The sequence below is a fragment of the Zonotrichia leucophrys genome, chromosome Z, assembly GCF_028769735.1.
Source record: "Zonotrichia leucophrys gambelii isolate GWCS_2022_RI chromosome Z, RI_Zleu_2.0, whole genome shotgun sequence".
NCBI lineage: Eukaryota > Metazoa > Chordata > Aves > Passeriformes > Passerellidae > Zonotrichia > Zonotrichia leucophrys.
Window position 1 is genome coordinate 14,227,644 of NC_088200.1, and position 22,147 is coordinate 14,249,790.

Consider the following 22,147-nt stretch of genomic DNA (forward strand, 5'->3'; position numbering starts at 1 on the left):
ATGTGACCACTCCAACTTCAGTATTTTACTTAGTGTTTTTATAAATACATCAACAACAAAAATGGGGCCAGTGAAAATCTCCATCCTTGATTGGATGCACAGACAAATTCTGGAACCAAGAATGAAGAAAAGGCTCAGATGCCTTCTTTGCCTCAGACCTCAACAGTAAGGCCTGATTATCCTCGGGGAACCAGCCCCAGCTGGCAGACAGGGACAGAGAGCAGAACAGACCCTGTGCAGTCCAGCAGGAGGGAGCCACTGAGACACTCACAAGTCCACGGGACCAGGTGGGATTCATCCAAGGGTGCTGAGGGAGCTAGAGAAGGAGTTTGCCAAGCTGCTCTGCCTCACTGATCATCAATCCTATCTAACTGGGAAGGCCCCAGATGATTTGGAGGTTGGCTAATGTGATGTCCATCCACAAGAAGGGCAGGAAAATAGATAGAGGGAAGTACAGGCCTGTGAGCCAGACCGTGGTGCCAGGGAAGATGATGGAGAAGATCATTTTGGATGCAGTCACATGGCAAATACAGTGCAGGGGATCAGGCAGAGCCAGCAGGGGTTTGAGAATGGCACATCCTGCCTGGCCAACCTGATCTCCTTTCATGAGCAGGTGATTCACCTGATAGTTGAGGGGAGGGCTGTGGATATTGTCTATGGGGACTCTAGCCTTTGGCACCATCTCCCACAGCATTCTCCTGGAGAAACTGGCTGCTCATGGCTTGGACAGCTGTGGTGTCTGGGTGAAAAACTGTCTGGACACCTGGACCCTGGGAATGGTGATGAATGGAGTTACATCCAGCTGGTGGCTGGGAGTTCCCCAGGGTCCAGTGTTGGGACCAGTCCTGTTTTGCATCTTTATCCTGGTCTGGATGAGGAGATCAAAGGTATCCCTCAGTCAGTTTGCAAAGGACATCAAGTCAGGTGGGGACCTGGAAAGTTGTACAGAGAGATGTGGAAAAGTTGGATCCCTGAGACAAAGCCAGTGGCATGAGTTTCAATGAGATTGAATGTCAGCCCTGCCTCGGAACACAATAACCTCTTTCAATGCTACAGGCTGGGGGCAGAGCTGCTGGAAAACTGCTCAGCAGGAAAGGACCTGGGTGTGCTGGTTAACAGTGGCTTAACACGATCCAGCTGTGCCCAGGTGGCCAAGAAAGCCGAGGACATCCTGGCCTGTGTCAACAACAGTGGGCAGTGACCATCCCCCCTGTACTGGGCACCAGTGAGGTCACACATCAAATGTTGTGTCCAGTTTGGGGCCCCTTACAAGCAGGAGGGCCTTGAGGGGCTGCAGCCTGTCCAGAGAAGGGCAAAGAAACTGGTGAAGGTGTAGAGAAAAAATGCAAAGAAGAGCAGCTGAAGGAAGTGTGAGTGTTCAGCTTGGAGAAGAGGAGGCTCAGGGAGTCTCTGCAGCCACCTGGGTGGAGGTTGTAGTGGGGTGAGAGTTGGCTTCCACTCCCATGTAACCATGATAGGTCAAGAGAAAATGGCTCAAGCTCCACTAGGGTAAGTTCAGGTTGGGCATTAAGCAGGATTTTCTCACAGAAAGGGTGGTTAAACATTGAAAGAGGCTGCCAAGAGAGATGGTAGAGTCATCATCCCTGGAGATGTTCAAGAAAAAACTGGGCGTGGCCCTTAGTGAGCATGGTGGCATGCAGTCAAAGGCTGGACGACTTAACAATCTTGGAAGCCTTTCCAACCTTAATGGTTCTATGAGACTATTTACTTGGCACTTTATTTAGGCTTTATTTTTGATGTTCTGTTTTAATGGGGAGGAAAACCAGACGATTTCAGGCAGTTGGTTCTGCTGCTGTGAGGAGCAGATGGAAAGGCCAGGCAGTTTTGGGGGATTCCAGCTCTGTAGCAGTAAAGAGGAGTCAATGGCTGCCTAAGCAGCTTGACAGGCACAGACTTAGTACCCTGGTCCCACTGAATCTGTGAGGCACATGGGATGACTGCCACATTTCTGGAGCACAGTGGGCTGGCTGTACCTATGAACATCAATGCAATCTCTTCCCTTCCCACACTACACTTGCACAGACATGAACAGAAGGGCTTTTAGTATTTTTTTTAAGATTTCCAGAAGTTTGCTTTAGGTGAATGGATTTGTCTGACACATTTGTGTTAGTTTAGATGTTGCCTGTAACAGACTGATCATGAATCACTGCTTTGCACTGGCTTGATTTTTTGTGCTACTCTCAGAAATCACTTATGCTCCTCTTGTTAAGTTCACTGAAGGCACAGCATTGCAGCAAATGAAGTTCTCTGCAATCATCTTCTTGCCTTCAGTCCTCTGCATCAATCTGTACATCCCAAGGACTATAGTTTGTCAAGTCTTGATGCTAAAGTGTTCAGAATCCAGTATGTGTTTTTGTTGCTGTGTCCTTTCTGGAGAAGCTGCTGATAGATGGGTGGGCAGGATGTGGGAGCTGGCAGCCCAGAACCATCAATTATTCATAGTTTAATTTGGCATTTAAACAGTATTTCTCCTGGGTTTCCTCCAATTCTGGAAAGTAATGCTTGAGTGTTTTCCGGTCACCAGGACTTCTGCACAGTTAGTTAACTTGAATTGTAAATCAAAGATTGCTATAGGCATGTAACTATAGGCATAAAGCTCTTTTCTTCCCTTCCCGGCAGAAATATTCTGCCTCAATCCTTCCTACCCAGTCGACATAACTCTGAGAGCTCTTCTACAGGAATAAGCCTTATCCTGTTTTTACAGTATACAAAGATGGGCATAAAAGCACTAAGAACTAACTATGGATGTGTGGCATTGGTACTGTAATTGTCACAAGAGAAGACAACCAGAACATTAACAGCTAATATGTGAAACACAGTTTTATGAAACTATCTGGACTGGAGTTAGGTGCTGCTCTGAAGCAGACTTGGCCTGTGTGTGTGCTTTGCAGGCAATGTCATACAAAGTAATGGACAGTGACCATGTCACCTGAATTGCATTATCAGCTGTTCTACGAGGTAACAGAGTGATCTCACCATCTTCTGCAGTGTCCTCGTGCCTTTGAATCTACAGTCATAAAAGCAAATATAAGTAACAAAACAACATACCACAGTACCCTGGAGTTCCACAAACTGTCTTCATGGTCACATGATCTTCCACAATCTTGGAAAGTCCAAAGTCAGCTGTTAAGATGGTTTGGGAATATTAATGTTCTTACTCCCTCTAATAGTGTGGGGTTGTATGTTGTATATGCAATTCAATAAACATTTATATGTTAAATGAATGGTATTGACATTTCCATAGATAAGCATTGAATTAGTGAATCTACTCATGCCACAATCCAGAGGCAAAGTTTGCTGTACAAATGAGTATTCCTGGCTCTTGTTTGACTGAAATGTAGCTTGTATTTTATTCTGAAAACTGCACAAAGCCAGTGCAGTGGGAGGCCTAAGGGCATACAAGCAGAGATTCAAAAATATATTCTAGGTATATATTCAGTTCCCACTCAGTGAGTAATCCAATAAAATTATCAGAACTATTTTGGGTTGCTTTTTTAGTCAAGGGTCAAAGTGTGTAGTCTCTGCAAGACAAAATCTCAGCAGTATTTTGATAGAAGGCTTTTAGAGGCATAAAGATGGTGACAGAAGAAGTATTGATCATCCTTTCTCCAATGTTCCACCTGAATTACTATTCACAGAGTGAGGGCCTTTGTGACAATACACACTGTACTTGCACAACTTCTTCATAAAAGTAACAAAAATTGAAGCGTTCACAACTCTTTTTTCATCAAAAATAAACTGAGCTTATTCAAATTGACTTATTCTTAGGTGATGAAAATCACCTTTGTCTTAAAAGTGCAAAATAAAGGATTCGATTTTGTTTTGTAAGACTGAATATAAAAGTGAATGTTCTAACTCTAACTCAAGATCAGGATAAAAATAGGTCACTTTTTCCTAAATGGCTATCCTTTTTGCATTATAATTTATCTAATTAGAAATACAGTTTACTTTTATAAACACAGCCACTCATTGTAAATTGGATTTCAGTTTAAACAGGGCAACAACCTTACCAGGAAGATGAAGAATCATGGCATTTAGGAAATGTTTCAAAAGCCCTACACACTGTGGATGGTGCTGCATTAAATTATCAAGTTTAGAGCCTTTCCAGGAAAGATTAGAAGTAGGAAAAGACATGAAGTACCATCACCCTGAGAACCAAGACGTTCCTAGAAATTTATACAAAATTGCTTGAGGCTACTTCATGCAAATTTGGATCCAGAAAACCATTATGATCACCAGCCTGATGAACGTGGAAACACTCACTCCCAAGACAGCACCAGGTGGTATTTTAAAACTCAGAAGGGTTGCACAGATGCTCCTTGTTGCTCAAGCAAAAAAACTAGGCATGCCCAACATTTTTGGAAGTGTCTGCCATCTACAGCAGAATTGGCACAATACATTCCTGATCAGGAGAGCCTTGCTCCTCCTTGCCCCCTCTTTGGGGCTGACCATACTTCAGAGAGTTTCCCTGTGCTCTTGGCAAAGATCTCTGCATGTCCCTCAAACCTGCCCTCAAAACAGAAGCCAGCCTTGCTCAGTTTGCCTTCTGACCCTTATCAGCACATTTTTATTTTCACACCAGTGTATATTTCCTCTTAAGGTACTAGTTTAAAAGAAAAAAGGGGGCATAGAAGTGGTGCACAGACCTTTATGCTGTTCTCATGATTCTTCTTGTTCCCAGTGCTTTAATCTCTGCCACGTTCCACACAATTTTGGCAATGAATTATCTAAGCAAGCATCTAGTTTTGCATTGGTTTTGAAACCATCATTAACAGCTGTGCTGCAGAAGTAACATGCTGTTCATTAAGCACTGGCTTCAAATAGGGTGATCGTGAGGTGCACATACTCCAAACATCAGTTAGCACACATTACTGATGCAAAGGCATCAGGGAAGCAGACATTTAATGCTGCTCACCAATTTTTAATGGTGCATCTGGTGCTGGTGTTGCATAGAGTAGGTTTTCTGGCTTCAGGTCTCGATGCACGATCCCGTTTGCATGCAGATACTAAGAAAGAGAAAGTCAAAGCACGTAAGTGAGAATGGTCAAGCATGAGTTGACATCTTTCTAATTCTCTATAGCAGCAGATTAATATTTTCTCTATGTGTGACACAGAGTTACTTCACTAATTTTCAGCAGCTCTTTTCTCTGCAAACTTACTCAGCATAGGATCCTTGGATTCATACTGTAATCTGTAACGAATAGGAAAATAAAATTTGGGAAGGCAAAGATAACATCATGTTCATTTGGGAACAAAAACATGTCAGAAAGTATCCTTGAATTTTAATACAGCAGTAACTCCTAGGAAGCAATCTGATAGATGATAAGATGCCAAACTCTGGCTCAGATGAAGGTGGTTTCTGCACATTATAACATTCTCAGAGATAGGAAAATGGCCACATAACTATTAAACAATTAAATAGACATATTTGAGTAGAAAGGATGCAGTAGGTGTCCTGGGCCAACTACAATGCTTGGGGTCCCTTGGCGCAGATTTCTACAAGTTTTAAAACCACTCGACTGGAAAATTCAAAAAATCCATCTGTCTTGCCAAAGGACATGCAAATCCACTCACTATTGAATTCCTGCCACACACTAATGGAAAGAAAAATTTCTGGAACATATGGCTTCCACTTATACTGCTATGGACAGAAATAGAAAAAATATAATATACAATATACTGATAGACAAAATGGATGAACTAGTGAGAGAAAATCTGTATTTCTTGTTGATAAAATATTCACACAAAACTCTGAAGTCTTAGAAGAGAATTGCTGAAGGGTAGAATCACATTATCTTATTCAAAAGTCTCCTGCTATACATTTTAGTAGCATCTCTCTGCGCTGTGTTTTCACTACCAAAAAACCCTAGTCTCTGTCTATATTTATCCAGGAAATGACAAATGGTTGAATATTCACCTAGACAATATAGCTATAGTAATGTACACTTGAGTTAGCATCTGAGGCGAATTCTTGACTGTGTATCTCCCATAAATTGCCAGTGATTAAACAACATTACGAAGGAATACATTGCTCTGTTCTTGGGCATTGTTTTAGTGACAGTGTGTGTTTTTCACAAGTGTTTTTTCTCACAGCGCAATAAGTGTTCTTTACTGACTTTCTCTGCAATCCTAAAGCCACAGGATTTGTCATGATGGGGCTTTTAGAGATCAGCCAAAGACACTCACCTTACCTCACAGTGAAATTTAAGTGTTTGTTCCGGCTGTTTTCCACAGTGAGGTAACTAATCAATTATCCAAGGTAAAAACAGCCAACAACATATGGAAACTGATGGATAGTACACTGCTACATCATTGAATGCAGCCACATCTGCATGCCTGTAAGGAATCATGTCCACCCTCCATTAAAATATATCTTCATCATGCCAGACATAACTGTAGCAAAGATGCTTCCTCAGCATAGCAGTGATGTGTTTGACCTGCAGAGGTGACACCAAAAGCCATCAGGCTGGAGTGGACAGAAAAAGATGTCTGAACTGATCTGCGTTCATGTGCTGAAAATCAGTTGAGCTGCCTCTAAGGAGTGAGAAGGATCAAACATTTCATGATCACTTCATGGAAAACAGACACTGCCAATTCATCTGCACAAAAAATCCTTGACCAAATTTGTGCAGAGGAATGTTCCAGTCAAGTTTGCAGTCTTTTAGCAGGTCCTTTTTACCACGTGCCCATAATCCTAAAAGCATTTTATGCTGTGTGGCTGAAAACATAGAAATTTTTTTTTCTTTCCAGAAACACATTTTTGTGGGAGGGGATTTTGGGAAAAACTTTAGGAGGAGCTGTTCAAATTTTCCTCCCTTTTAAGTCATAAAATGGTTTGTGGGGCTCCTTCTCAGACACAGAACCATCTGCTAACCACTCCTGTGCCTGATGACTGACTGACTTTTTAACTAATTGGTCTTGGAGTTCAAACTGGGTTTTTTTGTTACAAACTTACGAAACCCCAAGTAGGAAAATTTCTTTTCCCCAGTCCAGACCACCATTTGCATAAAATTTACACATAGGAGTGCCCAACAAATGAAAATTGCCTCAATAACTTAACCCATGCCTTTCAAATTGTCACTGCAGTAATCTGAGCTCTCTCTCTCATGTGCCCTCATCACAACACCTATTCCCTCTTCACCACGCCTCCCCTCTATTCCCAGCACCTAATCCAGAATTCCTGCCCAGACATAGTAACTCCTCTGTCATCTCTCTGCAGCCCACATAAGTCCTGCCATGGTTACACCCTAAAATCAGTCCTTGCTGCTCTTTCCTCTCTCATCCTTTGTTTTTCTTGCTTGACTTCATATTTGGGCTGGGACAAGACGTGTATGGCCAGGGATGCCTCATGCTGCCAGGTCCTGGCTTTAACAGCTACTGTTAGCAGCTTGTATTTTCATAATACATCAAATTTTTTGAGTACTGCCAATAGGGTCAACAGCTTTGTTGGGAACTAGCAGACAGAAGGGTAACATAGATAAAAAACCCCAAAACCAAACCAACAAAAAAACCACAGTGGTTTTATGGATATGGATGCCCCATTCTTCGTGGAAGTATTATTTAGGCTTGTGGATCCTAGGCCTCTGAGGGGACAGACAGCTGGTTGGACTTCTGTACAAGGTGTCTGCCTCCAAACAGCCTTGCCAGTAAAGGTCTCTAGCAGAGGCAGTGACCTCCTGTCCTCCAGTCTGGGCCACCTGTCACTCACTGAGAGCATTTCCTGCTCCACAATCCCCTTGCAACACTGTCCCTTCTCAGCACTGCTCCCTCAGTTAGTAGATACCTGGGCCTGACCTATTTCCAAATTTTCATCAGTCCCATTCTCCCCCTGTAGTGTTAGAGCTCCAGGTATTGAAGGAATACTAATTGGTCTAGTAGAAATATGAACAGTATGAGCTAAAGCACCTTGGTTTCGAAACAGATTTAGTTAAATTAGCATAATCCACTTTGTATAACACTTATCTCAATTTATATGTCTTTTATTTTGATTGCTCTCACTTCACTGATTTTAATAAAAGTTATGTTCCTTAATAAAAGTTATGTTCTTTTGCAAGACTTTCCTAGTTTGTAGTACAGAGTTGGACACTGTGCATTTCCACTATAAGACAGGTGCTCTACTACTACAGGTGCTCATTTATATGTTATGTCTCTTAATGACTAAGTTATATGATCAAATGGGAGGATCTGGGCCCAGGTATCATGCCAGAACTCACTTTAGAAGCCTAGCTATTACTGAATTACATCACTTTTCCCACATAAAAGATATAGATAAGACTTGGAAAAGACTTTATATCTGTGGCTGGATGTAGATTGTAAATGCATAGCACTGCAGAACAGTTTAACGGGGCATGCACATTAAAATGTGATCATGAAGTGGTACTCTCACTGTAGCTAAAATATTCAGCTTTCACTTTCTTCAGATTTTCAACAGAGAATGCCAGCCAATAAAAAATCACAAAGACTTCTCAGGTAATCTGGGAGAAAAGTTTTATAACAAAATTGAGTAGCACTTATTACTCTTGGATAAACTTTGAGGTCAGACTCATCATGACACTAGGTTGTGCTGAGTTTGATATACAGGTGCTTCTCTGCAGGACCTGCTTAAAATGAAGACAGCCTTCATCTCAGCCTTTACTCCTGGGGTACACAACAGAAATTCATGACTGAGCAACTTCCATGACTCTAACTATGACTGCAACAGAAAGACTTTTTTTCTTCCCCTCTAAGATTTTTTTCCAAAAAGCTCTCACTCTGATGCATGAAACTTTCTTTTGGTCTTTGTTTTGTTGTGTAATAATTCAGGCATCTGTCTAACTTGAAAGATTTTATGACAAAAGGACAAATGTAAACTGCTTAAAACTCTGGCCCTATCCCTTAATTTTATTTATGGCACACATTACACAGAACTGTAGAAAAGTAGGGCTGTAATGAACCTGAATGATCTATTCCTCTCTATGCTCCTTGGCAGCATCAATTACACCTACAACAGCTGTTTGTTCAATTATTCCTGCAGACCTCTGCTATTAGAGATTTTAGAATTCCCCCAAGCAATTTATTACAGGGCTGTGCTTTTCTGACTGTTACAAAGTACTTCCCTGCAACTCACCTGAATTTTGACAAGAGCAGATGAAGCCCATTGCTTTGTTTCCTATGTATGGAAGAGGCAGAAAGTAGATTACCTCCTTGTTTTGCAAGAGCCTTTTGAATGCCTGTCATCATGTACACAATCATTCTTCTCTCAGATTGCAGGACTTTTGTTTGGTCCGTCTTTTCTAGACCATTTTGTGGTCATTCTTGTTTTCTCCTACAGGAAAGTGTCAACTTCCACTAATGTGTTGAAAATGCCAAAATGCATTCCAGTAGTTGTGGCCTGACAAATTTCGTAAAATGTATTAATAAATGTATTTGTCATTTATTTCCAACATATACCACCACTGTCTGCCTGTTGATTCAGTGTAACCTTCAAGCCCTTTTTCTTTTTTTTCTACTGCCTTGACTGAACAAAAATGACATTAAATTTTAGCAATATTATTTTATTCCTAATTCTACTCTGCAACATATTTGCAGCTTTCTCTAATTTTATGGTGTACAGAATTTTTGTAAGTGGATCTTCTATTCTATCATATGAGGTTAGCAATAAAAAATACTAAAAAAGCAGAGCAGGCAAGGCTTCTCCTGAACTTCTACTTTTGCTCTTCTGATACACATTCTCTCAGTAAAGACAATCAGTCTCTAACCAGCTTAAAGCCACATAACCTTGATAATATTTCAGTAATTTATTGTAAAACTGTCAGATGAGTCAAGTACTGAAAAATTTATTTATGTCCAGATTGATTTGGCATGGCTTGATCTGAACAAAATCCTGCCTTCCTGGTGTCCTCCATGCCTTGTTATTCCCTAGGTGCCCCATATTCTTTTCTTCATTATATACTTCAAATTTCTGGGGGACTGAAGTTAATTCCTTCCTTCTTCCTCTGGAAGTGAGTACTGAATATATCGGCTTCACTGACCAGCCGATATTGGATGTGTTATCTATTTTACATCTATACATCTATTTTAGTGTTATCTATTACATCTATCTTAAAAATCTTGCTCTTTAAAGATTGTACCATGCAGATCACTGGGTGCAAAGAATTTTAAAAAATATCTAAATTATTTGAATACATTCTGAAGCTAATTTTTAGTAATTTTTCTTATTGTAGGATCATCCTTTACAGCTTATTCACTGCTATTAAATGTGCTAGTCATCTGAGTATAGCTCAACATTTAAGGAAACTAGCAGGAAAAAAAAAGAGAGAAACAGTGCTTCCTTCTTCTAGTCATCTTTCAATAGGTCTCCTTCACTTTTAGCACTTCTTATGGGGATGATCGAACTTGCTACCCCTCTTGTTTCATTCTCATTTTCTGCCTTGGCCTTCCTGGCTTCAGCCTTTGAATTCCTGCTGTTATTCAAACCCAGGCATGAAGACCCTGACCTGTTCTCTGCTTCCACCTGTATCAGTGTTTAACTGCAGGATGGGCCCTTTCTGAGCAGACCTTCATTCAAGGACGAGAAGTCTGTTGTCTGATGTGGCAGGTGCAGTGGTTTCATTACAGCAATTTCTGCCCAGGATGCTGATAATGTGACAGCCATGATCATGAATACCAGATTCACTCATGTTTTCAAAAGGAAAATTTCTACCAGTTTCATTGCTGGATAGAATATATTTAGCACTTGCATGTTGAATTTATTACAAAACCAGGACAGTAGGGTTTTAAACCAAAGCCAGCATTGGACATTTTCTGCCATAAATGCAGTCATTACATTGTTCCTTAATAAAAGTTAAGGAACTGAAATCAGGGACTTTTTTTGCTCTGTTTTCAGGAATGTCTAGACTTGTAATTAAGCTCTTTCTGTGGCCCTCACAAGAGCTGCACAAAAGAGTGTCATTGCATAATGAAAGCTACTGCACAGTAATTTGGTTTGATTACAGCCATATACTGTTTGAATAAGGCATGGTTAATTGATGCTGATTTTGCATCAGTTAAGAGGAAGCTTAAATAAACTTTCAATAAACTAGAAGAATATTGGGGAAAAAAAATCCTGTTTTCTAGTCCTAGGAAGGTGAGTCAGCTCACCTTGTACAGATAGAATAGGAAAGCCAGTCTCCATCTATGTGGTGTCTAAAATCACCATTCAGCACAGACCTTACAGAGCACAGAGAAACATTCAAAATGCCTCACTGAAAATGTACCTGGAATCCTATATTCCATGTTGGTGCAGACTTTGGAAAACAAGACACATGCAGCTTGGGGGAATCGAGAGATAACTAAAATGTTATAGTTAATGAGGACCTCTGCACTGTTACAATCTCATGCATGTATTAGCCAATTTGCAATTCACAGGTCAACGAGTGCACAGAAGTTACAGATTGATAAGAGGATGTGGTATGTGACCTGGAGCTACTGTAGGCTTATCCTAGGGCAAACCAGGCAGTTCTTCTGCATCTCAGTTTCTACATTTTTGAAACTGTTGAGGCATGTAAGCTGCACAGATGTCAAGAGTGGAAAGTGCAAAGGGAATGGGGACACACAATAATTTGTTTTTGAAATGGTGCTGCTACCAGTGAAATCCATGTAAAATTCCCCTACTTAAAATTTTTCAGACTTTATATAAAATATGTATAGTAATATGACAGCCTGTTCCTGTTCCATTTATCCCTTAGGCAGCACATAACTTTAAGTGCAGAACAAGACCTGAAATCCTATATGCTTTGGCTTTGGAAATTGGATAGTTTTATTTGTGCTGATTATGGGAAAGTGCATTTATCTAACTCTGTTGCTTACATGGTAAAAAATTGTTTAGGGTTAAGTTTTTTCTGCACAAAATAGACCACAAGAACAGAAATATTTTTGAATATACAGGGATTGTTTTAAGAGGTCTTGCATAGGTATATGTTGGAATTCCTGCTTAAAAAGCTTTAAAAAAAAGTCACCAAATAAAAACCCACCGTCCATGGTAATTTCAGAACCCAGCTCCACGTGCATCAGCAAAGCGTCAGTAATAAAATGTGAGATCAAGTTACAGTTACACACACATCAATATCTCCTCTTTGCCACCTTTCTTTTCTGGTAGTCACGCTGGTTTTGAGACTGAATGAACAGAGGTCCACTTCATCACCACAACAGATGATGAAGACGTATTATTTTCTAGACGTATTATTTCAGCAAGTTATGGAATTCAGTGTTCGGATAACAACAAAACAGAGATCTAGAAAGGTCACAAATAATGAAAGCTCCTCCAAACAGAGGAGATGTTGCAGATTGCAGCTTGCAGAAATCTGATTCTTTGCACTTGACTTCCTTTTATTGGTTGCTCAGGGAAATAGGAGTATGCCATTATGTTTGCTACTTGAGAAACTGACTTCCAAACATTTTCATAAAATATCCATTAACCTAGTCAGATTTATTTAACTGAACATTGTTTTAGTGGAACAAAGAATATCTGCCTTTGTACTCAGGCATAAGTATGCACTAACACAACTAATTTGATTTATAATTTCAGATAATAAATCTTTGTATTGTGAAAAAGAATGAAGAAATTCATCAGCATAGATTAATAAATCCAAATCTCATTATTTTCTTTGCTGATCTATGATATTCATAGTTATGAGATAGGTCAGAAAGGAGGTTTTAAATTAAGCATTGGGCTATATAAAATTTCAACTGCATTCCCCACAATTAATTTTCTTTTACATTTGGAAGCATTTTTATTTTTTTGAACATTCTAGCTTTTAGGAGAGTGAAGCAGCCTTAGGGATGATGACACTGCACCAGGTGTGGTGACAGCAAACCATGTACAGTAATTTCTGTACAATCTGACATATGTAGGAGATGGTAACACACACACCTTCCCACACAACTCCCAAACGAGTGGGCTTTGTGCAGAGAGCTGTCTGCAGTGGCATGAAATTCTCCTCTTAAGCTGTAAGTAGGCCACAGCATCAGAGTAGCTAGAAGAGCTTTGATATAGTGGTTTTTTCTCTACATGCATCCAGAACAGCCGCCCACCTGCAGAATTCAGGGAAGAATTAACATATATTTACCATGTTGCTCACACAGCCACTCTGCTGAATTTTCTTTTTTGTTGTTTTGGGGTGTTTTCGTTGTTGTTGTTTGTTTGGGTTTTCAGGTTGATTTTTTTTTTTTGTTTGTTTGTTTGTTTGGTTTGTTGGTGTTTTTTGGGTTTTTTCTGTTCTGCATGTATAGAATACAAAGATGATGTGTCTTCTCCTGCAATTGCCAGACCCCTCATGTAGGAAAATCTTCCCACTGCAGTGTCCACACAAACTGGGCATCCTCCCAGTGCGTGCCCCTCTCCAGTTTCATATGGAAAAGGTGAAGAATATATTTTGTTTTGGGAAAACTCAGTCGTTTATGGTGAAATTCAAAAGAGTCATTGTAATAGATGCAGGGTAATGCCACAAAATTGCAGTGGGCAGAGCTGAACAGCTGACTCGATCTGTCAGAGCTGCTGAGGTACAGTACACTCCTTCATGAGGTGCAAAAAAACCCCAGGAGTGTTAAACTCCCCCCAAAACAGTGCCCTTCTTAAAACAAAAGCCAAAACCTGGCAGTGCAGTTGTTCCTTGGTACAAGCATCTATTTCATCTACAGTTTTATTCAGCTCACAGAACCTCTCTGCTTAATTTACTTAACTCAACAAAGCTCTTACAACCAACCCTCCACAGTGTGCTGAGGTTTTATGGTTTGTACAGAGGTCAGAAGACAAAAAGCATCACAATCACATTGCATTCTACCACTTTGCTGTGCTCACTGTCTTCACCATCTTTTACTTTATTAACAACAGACACTTTATAAACAAACAAACAAACAAACAAACAAACAAACAAACAAACAAATCCCTAATAAGCAAGAGTTTTTAATTAACTTCAAGACATGAAAAAAATTTAGATAGCATGAGATGGAATTATTCAAAACTAACCTACAAAAAAAAACGCTCAAAAATTTTGTAAATACACGTATGTGTCTTTGTAAAGTAATGCAACTACAGCAAATTTGAAAGGAAGCAGGGAGAAACTTTATAAAATTGAGTTTCTACCTTTTAGCCAATGGCATAAATCTACAGAAAGGCTTTTATCATTCTGCTATCCCTGTATAGAATGCAATATTCAGCAAGATCACTGCAATTCTAGCAAATTTAAAACTTAAGTAGATTCTCTATTCTGACCAGGTTATTGAAAAGCAAGCACTGTTTTTGCAAGCCAGTAATGTCTTTGGTTTTGCCTCTGGGAAATTGAAAAACATACAAATGAAAACCAATCTAGAATAGATCTAAAGCTGCTGTCAGTGATATCTGGTGCTAGGTCAGGTCCCGGTAATGAAATAATCAGAGAGACATTTAGCTAATGGAAAACTATTTCTGGCAGCATTAGGTTTCACTGACCACAGGGATTCACCAACCACAGCTCCAGGATATTGTAACAGGGCCATAATACAATACCCTAATTGGCCACAGGTGCATGTCTGTTCATTCTGAACCAACATATTTTAGTTTTCTTGCAAGAAATTGATTTTTTTGGATTCCAATCAAAGCACTGAATTTCATTTTGATTATTTTTTCTCCTTTTTTTAAGAGGGATATTTCATAAAGTAATGTAGATCTTAAATGGGTAAGCTAGTCTTTAGTATGTGCTCTTGAACAAGCAGATTTTGTTCTGCCTGTACTGTACACTACAAAACTAAGCCATGTCAGGAAGTGCTCCTGGGTGCCAGTACTCAATCATCTACATTGTTCAAACGTTTGGAAAAGTCCTGGGTAAATTAGCACTGATCAAAACAACACCCTGTTTCTCAAGTGAAAGGGTATTCCCACCAGGCAATTTGAATCTGGCCATTATTTTGAAGGCTGGCCCTGGCACAATTTAATGGCATGGATATTGTCTGTAAAAAGCCAGCTGTCATTGCTGACAGTGAATGACTGTTTTGGTAGAGTCAGACTTAAATTGTTTCAAAGGTGAAATTTCAGTGTAATAAACCAAAGAGGATGAAATTTCTCTTGTCCATCCATGAAACTCTCATTCCAAAATATGTATTTTAAAAAAGTGTGTAATTTTTAATGCATCATTTTATCTATGGGATATTCATAATCCTGCATTTGAATTCTTCTTTATGCATAAATAACACACAAATATTGTTTTGTGTTATATTATACTGCTTAGCTTGAATGGTCAAGTTTGGCCTATATTGGCATCACTTGTTAAGCCTAATATTGACCACACATTTAAGCTACATAAACCATATTATTAAAAAAAGAATAATCTTTTACTTCTGTTACAGACTTTTTACAAAATGTAATTTTAAACAGCTTAGCCCTCAAGGAGTACATGCATGGAAGAATCTCCTCCACTCATTCATTTCCTAAATGTGAGCCCTCGGCCTGTGCAATACAAATGCCAACATCAGTCTTTGAGGTGCCATTACATTAAACCACAGTGGTGGTGGGGCAAACTGAGACTGATCTCAGCCTCACAGAACTGTGACACATGCATTCTCCTATTCTTAAATCAGGAAGGAAAATAAAATATCATTTCTGTCGGTAGCACCACACCTCAGGCATCAACTTGCTTGAGGTACACCTTGCAGGCTAGACCTGTAAACTATCCCCAGCTTTCATGTTTTGCAACACAAACTTTACACTCAAAGTGAGAGAAGAAGTCTATTATTCTCTGTCATGGGGACTCAGTGAAAAAACCCAAACAACTTCATGGACAGTTACATAGGATCCCAAAACATAAGTTTCATTTCCATTCTAGGTTTTAAAGCCTGAATTTTTCTTCAGGTGATGGCATTAGGAACGTACACTTTTGTTGTACTTTACAAGATACCAGCAATATCTGTAAGGAAATCAGGTATTTTAAAAAAATCAGACCTATTTAGCTACACCTTTAAAAATGTAACTGGAAGGAGATATAAAATTCTCACTTGCTAGTAAGAGAAAGAGGTCAGGTGAGCCTGTGGTTACTCTGATATATAGGTGACTGCTTCTATTGAAAATCTATCTCAGATTTCACAGGAGTATAATTATGAGTTTTCTGTAAAGGCATATTATGTGTTTGTGCAGACTCTTGAAAGTGGAGGAAAATTTAATGTTCTGCTGGGAATCATCATAACTTCATCAAGGCACTCCATGTTCATTTTTCAGACACTTGGAATTCTGAAATACCATGGGCGACTCAGAGAAATTCCAAATTGTAATTTGCTACCAGGTCCTCTTTTTTAGAAAGGCCAGGAACTGATCAAAATGGGATGTTTAATTTCTGTCTAACAAAGAAACCTCCCTGTGGTTTTGCTGCTCTCGTCCAGAACTTCAGGCAATGCTACCAATTTTTAAAATACATCATATGACAGTTGTTTTAATATCCAAAAGGCTACAAACATTTTCCTTATGAGATCTGCTAACACTGGAAGACACAGTAAGAGATTCAATTTAAAATTGTATTTTTATCGCTGAAAGATTTTCAGAAACATGTTTCCAAGTATTTTTCCTGGTTTCTACATGAATCTCTCTTAATTGCAAATGTTGCTATTACAATGGAGATGTCCATAAAAAACTACAAAAATTTAATTTCTGTTAGTATGCCATACTCTTCCCAGCATTCAGAAAATCTTTGTAAAAATGCCTATAAATATGAAGAAAAACTGTTGTGCTCTGTCACATATTCTACAAAGCCATGGAACGGACAAGAAAACCCTAGTATTTTGACTTTTTGGACAGATTGTATTCCATATGCAAATAAGCTAGCCTTTCCCAAACTGCAACTTCCAGAGCTGTTTCTCTAAGCAAATGACAAACTTGAATAATACAAGTGCTTTCCAGGGTAAATAGTGATAAAAAATGTCTAAATAAAATATGTCTAAAATATGAGAACTTGCTGTCACCTCCAGCATGTCCCTCAGGGTCTGCAGTCAGACAGGAGGAGCCTGGGGTGCAAAAGCATCTCAGGCGTTTGTCTTACAGGCCACTGCTAATTTTCAATTAGGACTTAGAGCTAGAAAAAGGATCAGCCACACAGGACAAACAGCAAATAATCCCATGAAATCAGTGTAAATGTTTCTGTCATTTTCACAGAAACCGCAGTGTGTGTGCTAGTTCAGTGTTTTGCACTGCACTACCACCATAATTCAGACATCCCTGTACCCTTGGTCAGCAGACAGTCACTGCTGTGGCTCTCAAAGAGAGTTGAGGTCTTCTGGTTTAAAACTGTGGAATTAAATGTAATGACCAACACTCAGTCACATGTTATCACTGCACTCCAAGGGCTGGAGATAAGGTGGCAGTACGATTTTCATTTTGTATTTTAATCTAGGTTTGTGTCTTTGTATCAAGTACAAAAGACTTAAAGATTAACACTGAAGTTAAATTTATCCCCATACTAAAAGGACATAACAGGATAATAAAGAATCTGGTCCACAGATTCCTGTTTATTTGGATTTTTATTGATTAGCCTAGCAATCAGTATGAGATATAAAATGTATTTATTGTTCTAGAGTAACTTCCAAATTGAAGGAATTATTGTATTAAAGATTTGTGTGTAGAAAGTATTTTTCCTCAAAATATCAGTAAATAAATCTAAAACATGTAATGAGAAACAGGAATGCCAGCTGGCATGAAAAACTTTTTCTCTCACGTCTCTGAATCTAAACATAAATCCATATAAACAGAAAAATCTATTTTGGCCTCATTCAAATAAACAGCTAAATTCCTATTGATCAGAACAACAAAGCAACCTAACTGAAAAAGTGTGAAGAGATGACTGAAAATGATATCCTTTCTTGACACCCTGGCTTTCATCATCTCAATGTCTATAATGCCATCATTTATGTTTGGTTTTGTTTTTTTTTTTTAATCACAGAGGTTTCTGGCTTGCTATGAACCGGATTATAAATGTGAAATATTATGAAGAAACACAAAAGTAAAAATTCAAAGCCTTTCACAGTTTTGCATGTTATAATTACATAAGAAAAACGTGAACCCCCTCAGTCTCTGCAGGCTGTGGTTGAACAATTCCATAAGACTAAGAAGTGCTAAGAGAAGATTAATCAATGTTAATTTAACCTATGTCAGAACATGGGGTGCCACTCCTGTCTCAGAGCCTCCTCTTACCAAACCACACCTGGACTAGGCTCAATGGCAAATGTGAATATAAACACCAGTGCTGAAGGAGAAAACATCCTGCCTGTGGGCTGTTTAGAAGGAAAAAAATCCTCTTCTTTGGAAGTTTTGATAGTAAATTTCATGCAACAATCACAGATGTGAATATGTCTGGATTTCAGTCAAGTATCTAACATTAACTGTGGTGTCTAGTTGGTCTTGCTGATGGTCTTGCTGATGGTCTTGCTGATGGAAATAGAGATCAGTAGGAGAGTGCAAAGTAGGCAGGAGCACAAAGCAAGGAAAGCACTTGGTGTTGAGAAACCTGTTCTGGAAAAGGAGGGACTGATGGAGGACTGGAGAGGCTGTTGTTTGATGAGACAATGCCAAATTTGCCCAGTTCAACAATGCAAAGTAGAGGTTTGGAGGAGGATTTGACCACCCTCTACAAGTACACAGCAACCAACACCAGGCAGGGCGGAAGGAACAGGCCTAAGCTATCCCATTCTTGGCACATAAAACCCAACCAGAAAGTAGCTATGAATATTTTTAGGCCAGAAATGAGAAAAAGGCTCCTCACTGTGAAAGTCTCAAGTATTCAGGGCAACCTTCCAGGAGCAGTGTGTGTGGATCAAACCAAGAACTGCTTCTAAGGCCATGCAAGAACAGCTATAAAGGACATGCTATGGTATTTTTTAAAAACTTTCTTTCCAGTTTATACTAAAAGATGCTGGGTTTGCATGGCAAGGTTTTGGGAGCAAGGGGACTAGAGGGGCGGCTTCTGTGAGAAGCTGGCAAAAAGCTTCCCCCATCGAAGGGAGCCAATTCCAGCTGGCTCCAAGATATACCCAAGGCTGGCCATCAGCACCAGGGGCAGCAATTCTGGGATAAGGTATTTAAGAAGGGAAAAAATTCCCTCACCACAGAAACAGCACTTCAAGGAGAGAAGAGAGAATATTTTCTCGTTATCACACTGTGATTTAATTGGTAATAAATTAAACTAATTTTCCAAAATTGAGTCTGCTTTGCCTCTGATGGAAGTTGCTAAGCGATCTCTTCCTGCCCTTGACTCCTGAGCTTTTTGCTGTTTTTTCCTTCCCTGCCCATCTGAGGAAGTGGAGGGATAGAGCAGACTGGGTGGGCATCTGACATTGAGCCAGGCTCAAGCCCCAAATACAGCTTTTTGAGAGGTTTTTAGTTGTAGTTTCTGTGTGTTGTGTTAATTAGCAGAAATAGCATTTGATGCGTAGGGAATCTGACTGCAAGCATTTGTGCAGCTGGGCTGAAGGAGGACGCAGGCTGAAAGTAAGAAGGCCAAAAGGGAAACAATGAGCTGGGAGCACTTTATTTCATTGATGAACATTGATGACAAGTATATCCTTAAGTATCGATCTCAGCTCAGTGCTTGCCAGGGTGAGCATCACACTGAGAGTGATCCCTGCTCAGCCAAAGCCCCAGTACACAAAACACTGCAAACAAGTGAGAGGAGATGACTTTTCTGTCTGCTCAGTGATGCACTGGAAGAAGTTCAGATGAGGAATGTCTTCCGTTAGGTAAGAACAACTTGAGCTGCTGACATGTCAAAGGGGAAAGATTTAATGGGGTGCTTAGATCCAGTTCAAGAGGGAATGTGATGCAGAGAGATCTTGTAGCTCTGAAATAATGATGTAAAGGAAAGGTATTGCTGGAAACTACATCTTTCAATCTGTGAGGCTCAGATAAAATTGGCAAACATATGTTTCGCTGAGACTTTTGTCAAACACCAAAGATAGCACTGCAGACTACAAGGCTGAGCTTCTACACAGTCTCGTCTGTGATGAGGTCTCCAGTTTATGTACATTCAATTGCTTAGGTTTTTAATGTTTACTTATGTTGATTTTTGGATAATTACCATCCTTTAACTTAGCCCACAAAATCCTGCTAATAGGTTGCCTATAACCCATCTTTGCTTCTGTTGCTGCTCTTCTCTTTTCCTTTTTTTAAACTAGTATCACGGTGCCTTATATTTCTTTTCTCTTCAGTTCTTCATCCCACGGGGCTAAATAGTCAAGCTACTGGTATCTTCTTGCTCATTTGAAGGTCTGTCCCTCCTCTATTATCATATTCCTTGTTTTAGCCTTTCCATGTCCTTCTCCTTAGGTCTCTCACACCCCCTTGTACTGCTTTCCTTACCCAAATACTCCAGGATCTGTGTTAAGCACCAGCCTTTATCCATGATCATACATCTTCCAGCATCCTGGCAGCATGTCCTGTAGTACACACAGCTCTGCTGTTTTCCTCACACAGCAGATATAACCAGTTTTATAAGACCACTCTAGAGATGAGCTGCATTCCGTGTTGACAGGTCCACAGGAATATGTAATATACCAAATTCCCTCAGAGGTGGTAATCATTCCTGCTACTGGACACCTATACAGAGTTGTTGAGCTCACAGGTGAGGAGTTATCAGCTGGAAATGCAAGAGGAAGAGAGATGCTTAGGTGTATTTATACACCACAAGATGTGCTATGAGTACATCCCAGAGGCACAGGGTGAACTCCTGCAGTGATGCCTTTTTGCAACAGACAAATGCAGTCCTCAAATGCAGCAGGGGAGATATTGTCAGGGAGAGAGGTGCTACTGGACAAGACTCTGGCTCAGATCAGATGCCAAAACAGGCTGATGATGCTAGTATACTGATGATGCTGTAACATTTAACTTATATAGTGAGAGTTTTCTGGACTGAAAAACAAGCACATTTTGAAGAGTATGAAAACTCTCATTTTGCAAAGGAAGATTAATAAAATGAGATGCAAGATTTTACATATATAAGATAATACATGTAAAGATAAGGTCTATCTAAGTCACCAGGAGAATTTGTTTAATTTTGAATCATTTTACCTTGAGCATAGGTGCCTGAAATATGAGACTGGAGTTTTCCCAGAACAGGTTGCAATCAGGTTCAGACCTCCAAATAAGAAATCTATTAAGCCTGAAGTTCATGTTTTTATGAGAAGAGATTAAACATGTGGGCTTATTTGGTTTAACAATAGTTGTAGGCTGTGAGAGGAAACAAATGCTGTTTGTCAAGACAAGAATGGACAAGATGGAAGGAGGAATGAAAACTCACGGCTGTTACTTAATCACTGAGGTCAAAGGAGGTTTCCAACAGGAATGCAGTAGCAAAAAGCTGACTGGTTTCATGATCACAGCTCTATGAGAAGATATACCTATGATGGCAACAGCAAAAATCCTAGAACTTATGGAGATAATGGAAACAAAAGGTTGAATTTCAGATTTCAGCACCCTTCCAAGAGTCCAAAAGTGAGCACGCCTGTGAAGTCAGGGATGCTTTTTCCACACTGTGGAGTTAACAAGACCAAATTTAATTGCTGTGTTTACCCCACTGGCTTCAGTGCAGCATTGACGATCTCCACAGATGGAGGATTTATTCACAGTAAAATCTTTAGTTTGATGTAATACATGCCCAGTTTTCAGTATAGGATGTATTTTTTTCCCCTGCTAAATCTGTGAACTAAAGCTCTGGGGCTTCAGCTGGCTGCAGTCATCATTCAGGTTTTTTGAACTTGCAGAGATGACAGTAACTGTGTTTAGACAAAAATTATTATGAAAAGTCACAACAGTTTCATACAAACCAATGTTGTTTCCAAACGAGGAAACAGAAAATCTCAAGCACACCATCAAACACACAATTTGAGGGAACAGATAAAAAATGTTATGAAAACTTATGAAAATGCTAACATTTTCCACCATTAAAACGAATTTACTGCACCCACCTCATTGACAAACCGAATTATCTTAACTGTCACTGTGCTTAAGCTATGTCATCCCAGGTTTTGGAAGATTTTATCATAGAATTGTAACAGTGTGCATGTGAATGACGAGGAAAACCTTATATTTTCAACACAAAAAAATTACCACAGTGTCTGCTGAGAGCAGGGAACATTAAGCTACAGACTATCACATTACATG

At 39.6% G+C, this 22,147-nt stretch overlaps 1 protein-coding gene across 3 annotated transcripts in view; it reads right to left on the reverse strand.

Moving 5' to 3' along the window:
- Positions 1 to 22,147, reverse strand: part of CAMK4 (calcium/calmodulin dependent protein kinase IV) — a 137,475-nt gene that overhangs the window by 8,637 nt on the left and 106,691 nt on the right. For all 3 annotated transcript variants that reach the window (XM_064735446.1, XM_064735448.1, XM_064735447.1), the window contains 2 exons: positions 4,937 to 5,027; positions 3,070 to 3,144 (listed from right to left, as the gene is read on the reverse strand). In XM_064735446.1, the coding sequence (XP_064591516.1) occupies positions 3,070 to 3,144; positions 4,937 to 5,027 (166 nt within the window). The remainder of the gene's footprint in view (positions 1 to 3,069; positions 3,145 to 4,936; positions 5,028 to 22,147) is intronic.